The sequence below is a fragment of the Gavialis gangeticus genome, unplaced genomic scaffold, assembly GCF_001723915.1.
Source record: "Gavialis gangeticus isolate Ggan-Ray unplaced genomic scaffold, GavGan_comp1, whole genome shotgun sequence".
Classification (NCBI taxonomy): Eukaryota; Metazoa; Chordata; order Crocodylia; family Gavialidae; genus Gavialis; species Gavialis gangeticus.
The window spans coordinates 46,743,474-46,746,334 of record NW_017728995.1 but is presented as its reverse complement, the minus strand read 5'-3'; the positions used below and the strand labels follow the sequence as shown (position 1 = coordinate 46,746,334).

At 39.5% G+C, this 2,861-nt stretch overlaps 1 protein-coding gene across 1 annotated transcript in view; it reads left to right on the top strand.

Moving 5' to 3' along the window:
- The window catches only part of RHBDD1 (rhomboid domain containing 1), a 103,051-nt gene that overhangs the window by 29,111 nt on the left and 71,079 nt on the right, over window positions 1–2,861 (top strand). The window contains exon 4 of the mRNA XM_019503636.1: window positions 421–471. Within this exon, the coding sequence (XP_019359181.1) occupies window positions 421–471 (51 nt within the window). The remainder of the gene's footprint in view (window positions 1–420; window positions 472–2,861) is intronic.

Sequence of the window (2,861 nt, the reverse complement as noted above, 5' to 3'; positions counted from 1 at the left end):
GTGGAGGCTGAATAGGTTCAGGTCCCGCAGTCTCTCACTGTAGGGTCTGCCCTGTTGTCCCCGGATCATGCGGGTGGCCCTCCTCTGGACCCTCTCCATGTTGTCCACATCCCTCTTGAAATGGGGTGCACAGAACTGGACACAATACTCCAGCTGTGTATTGCTGTGATGAAGTTTTTGTAAGTTTTAAGAGGCCAGGGGCTACAGAACAAGCCGTGGGCCCCCTGGAATGTAGGATGCTGACTAAAAATACTAAACTTATTACTATTATTATTAGAAAAAATTATATGGAAAACCCAGAATGTCATAGTTTTACTTGATAGCTTGTAATAGAACAAATTTAGCTGTTAACTTAAAAAAAAAAAAACGATAGTAGTGGTATTTACAATCCAATGAATAATAAATGTTCGTTTCTGTTAGGTGGCTTTTCTTCCTTTAATGATTCTGTAAGACAGAGCAACTCCTACTCAGGTAAGCATTCACTTGCACGTCAAATTCTTTAATCTCTTTTCAACTTTTTTTTAAAGAAAATAATAAACATATAAAGCTACTGTGTTTATTGATTGTAGAAAAATATAGAAAAAATGGTTAGTAGAGTAAGTGGTCAAATGCAACTTTTTGATCCATATTCCATTCTGTGAATAACAGTATGGTTTGAGAGTATGTAGACAGTAAAAGATGTGATAAGAGAAGCCATGATGGGATTATACAACAAATACTTGAGGAGGCATCTGTATACTATATATATATATATAGGTTGTATTTGTTCTGCTGAAATCTGTACAACGTAATGATATCTCAGGTGGAATAATTTCCAATTCCCTTGTTTTCTGCATAGTGTGTGCACCAGCGCAGCCCTAGAAATATTCTTTGCAACCTGGGCCCAGTTAGTATATCTAACATACTATATTGTATTTAAATCACTGTTGGAGCAAAATAAGTACTACCTGTTATGCCATGTGACATTGCTTTTAATCCTTTCCTTCATTCTGTTTTCTCACTGAGTCTAATCTTGTTTTCACTTTTATGTAGTAGCAGTTGCAGCAACAGTGAAACAGCCCTCAAATTCTCTATGCTCTTCTCTAGGATGAACCCCATAAGGAAGAGAGAAGTAAAATCAAGTCAGCAATATCAAACGCATTGTTAGTTCCTACTGCTAGGCTCATCATACAATCACTGCATGCTGAGGACAGTTCCTTTACAATGCTGTGGAGTAGATTAAGTAGCTAATTAGGAGAGTACTTTCTGGCAGCTGATAGCAGTTGTTTTGACTGCCATTTTCCTGAAGTAATTTGTCCATATATTTCTTGGAGAGGCCAAAAGAAGGTTTCTGAACTTCATAAAGGAATTGTCAGGAATGTAATCTACTGCCATATTAATATTTGGATCCTATCTCTGGCAGGGGATAGAAATGTTACTCCTTTTTAATAAAACCCTTTCAGATATTTACAGACCCTCATTCACACTCCAATCTCCTTTTTCTCCAAAGTAAATAATACTAGATCCATCAACCTTTCCTCAATTACCTTGCTTTCCTAAGTCTTTTCACTTTTTCATCACTCACCCATGGAGACTCTCAAGGCTTTGCATTCTTCCTATAATGCAATGCCTAAAACTGAACACAGCTCTGGCTGAGGCCTATCTGGTGCTGCGTGAGTGCTGTTACCTCTTGGGTCTAGAATTCATTATGTGTAGCACCTCTCATTTGTCTGTACTAAGATTTCTTTTTGTTGTTTGCTGCCCAGTTGTTCAATTTGTACAGATACTTTTCAGTGATAATCCTGTCATCCAAAATGTTCACAACTATTCCAGTTCAGTGAAGCTGCAACATAGAACACATGGAAATCTCAGCACCATTTTAGCTTGATTGGCACAGAAAACTTATCAGTTAATCAACAAAAATTGCATTTGGCAGTTGTATTCCAGTGCCCACTAAAACTGATATGAACCAACTCTGTGTTATTCTCAACCCCTCAACAGGGATGGAAGTGAATATCTTGTGTAAGCAGTGAGCCTGGGTCACCTTTTATCACCCTTCTTAGCTTAAGCTAAAGGAATAAGATGAACCTTCTGTGGATGCAATGAAAAGGTTTCTCATCATCCACAGGGCACTTTTGGTTTAGCTGTGCAACAGCCAAGGCTGTGACTAGCTGACACAGCCTTGATCAAAGAAGCTGATTAAGGCAGGTACCAGACTAGCCACTGGAACCTGCCTTGGCCAAGCTCCAGTCTGAAGCCTCATACCAACATTCAGTTTTACCTGTGAGAGTCCATGAGTATATGGAAGTTCAGACTGTTTCTCCCAGGTAAAAATGGCCAGTCTAGGAGAAGAATAACAACATGGGAACAACCAGGGTTAAATCACTGCCAGGAGAGTTTATCCTGGGAGAGAAGATGTCTAATGTCAGTACATGCTGACAACACAGACTGACCATGGGCAGTCTGGGTTAGCCAGTCAGGGCTGCCCTGTGCCTTGCTGCCATCTGTTGCCTTGCTGATTTAAGAGAGCCTGCAGAAGCATACTGAGATGTATGCACAGGACCCCCACTAGATTCACAATGTCATCTCTGCAAGTTCTCCACTCTTCAGGGCCCCAGCATTCAAGTATCTCTACATATAGCTCTAGGTAAGTTTCTTTACCCTGAGAACAAACCTGAGAAAATTCTCCCAGATTATTTGAATGTGTGCATATAACCTAAATATGCTGGTCTTTTGTGAGTCTGTAGAGGGCAGGAAGCTAGGGGGAGTAGAATTGATCTGAATTATTTTTGTTCACTGCCATGCTTTGCTACCGTTCTTCATGCATTTACTGGTAAAGTTTCTATACAACTAATATATATATATATATATATATATATATA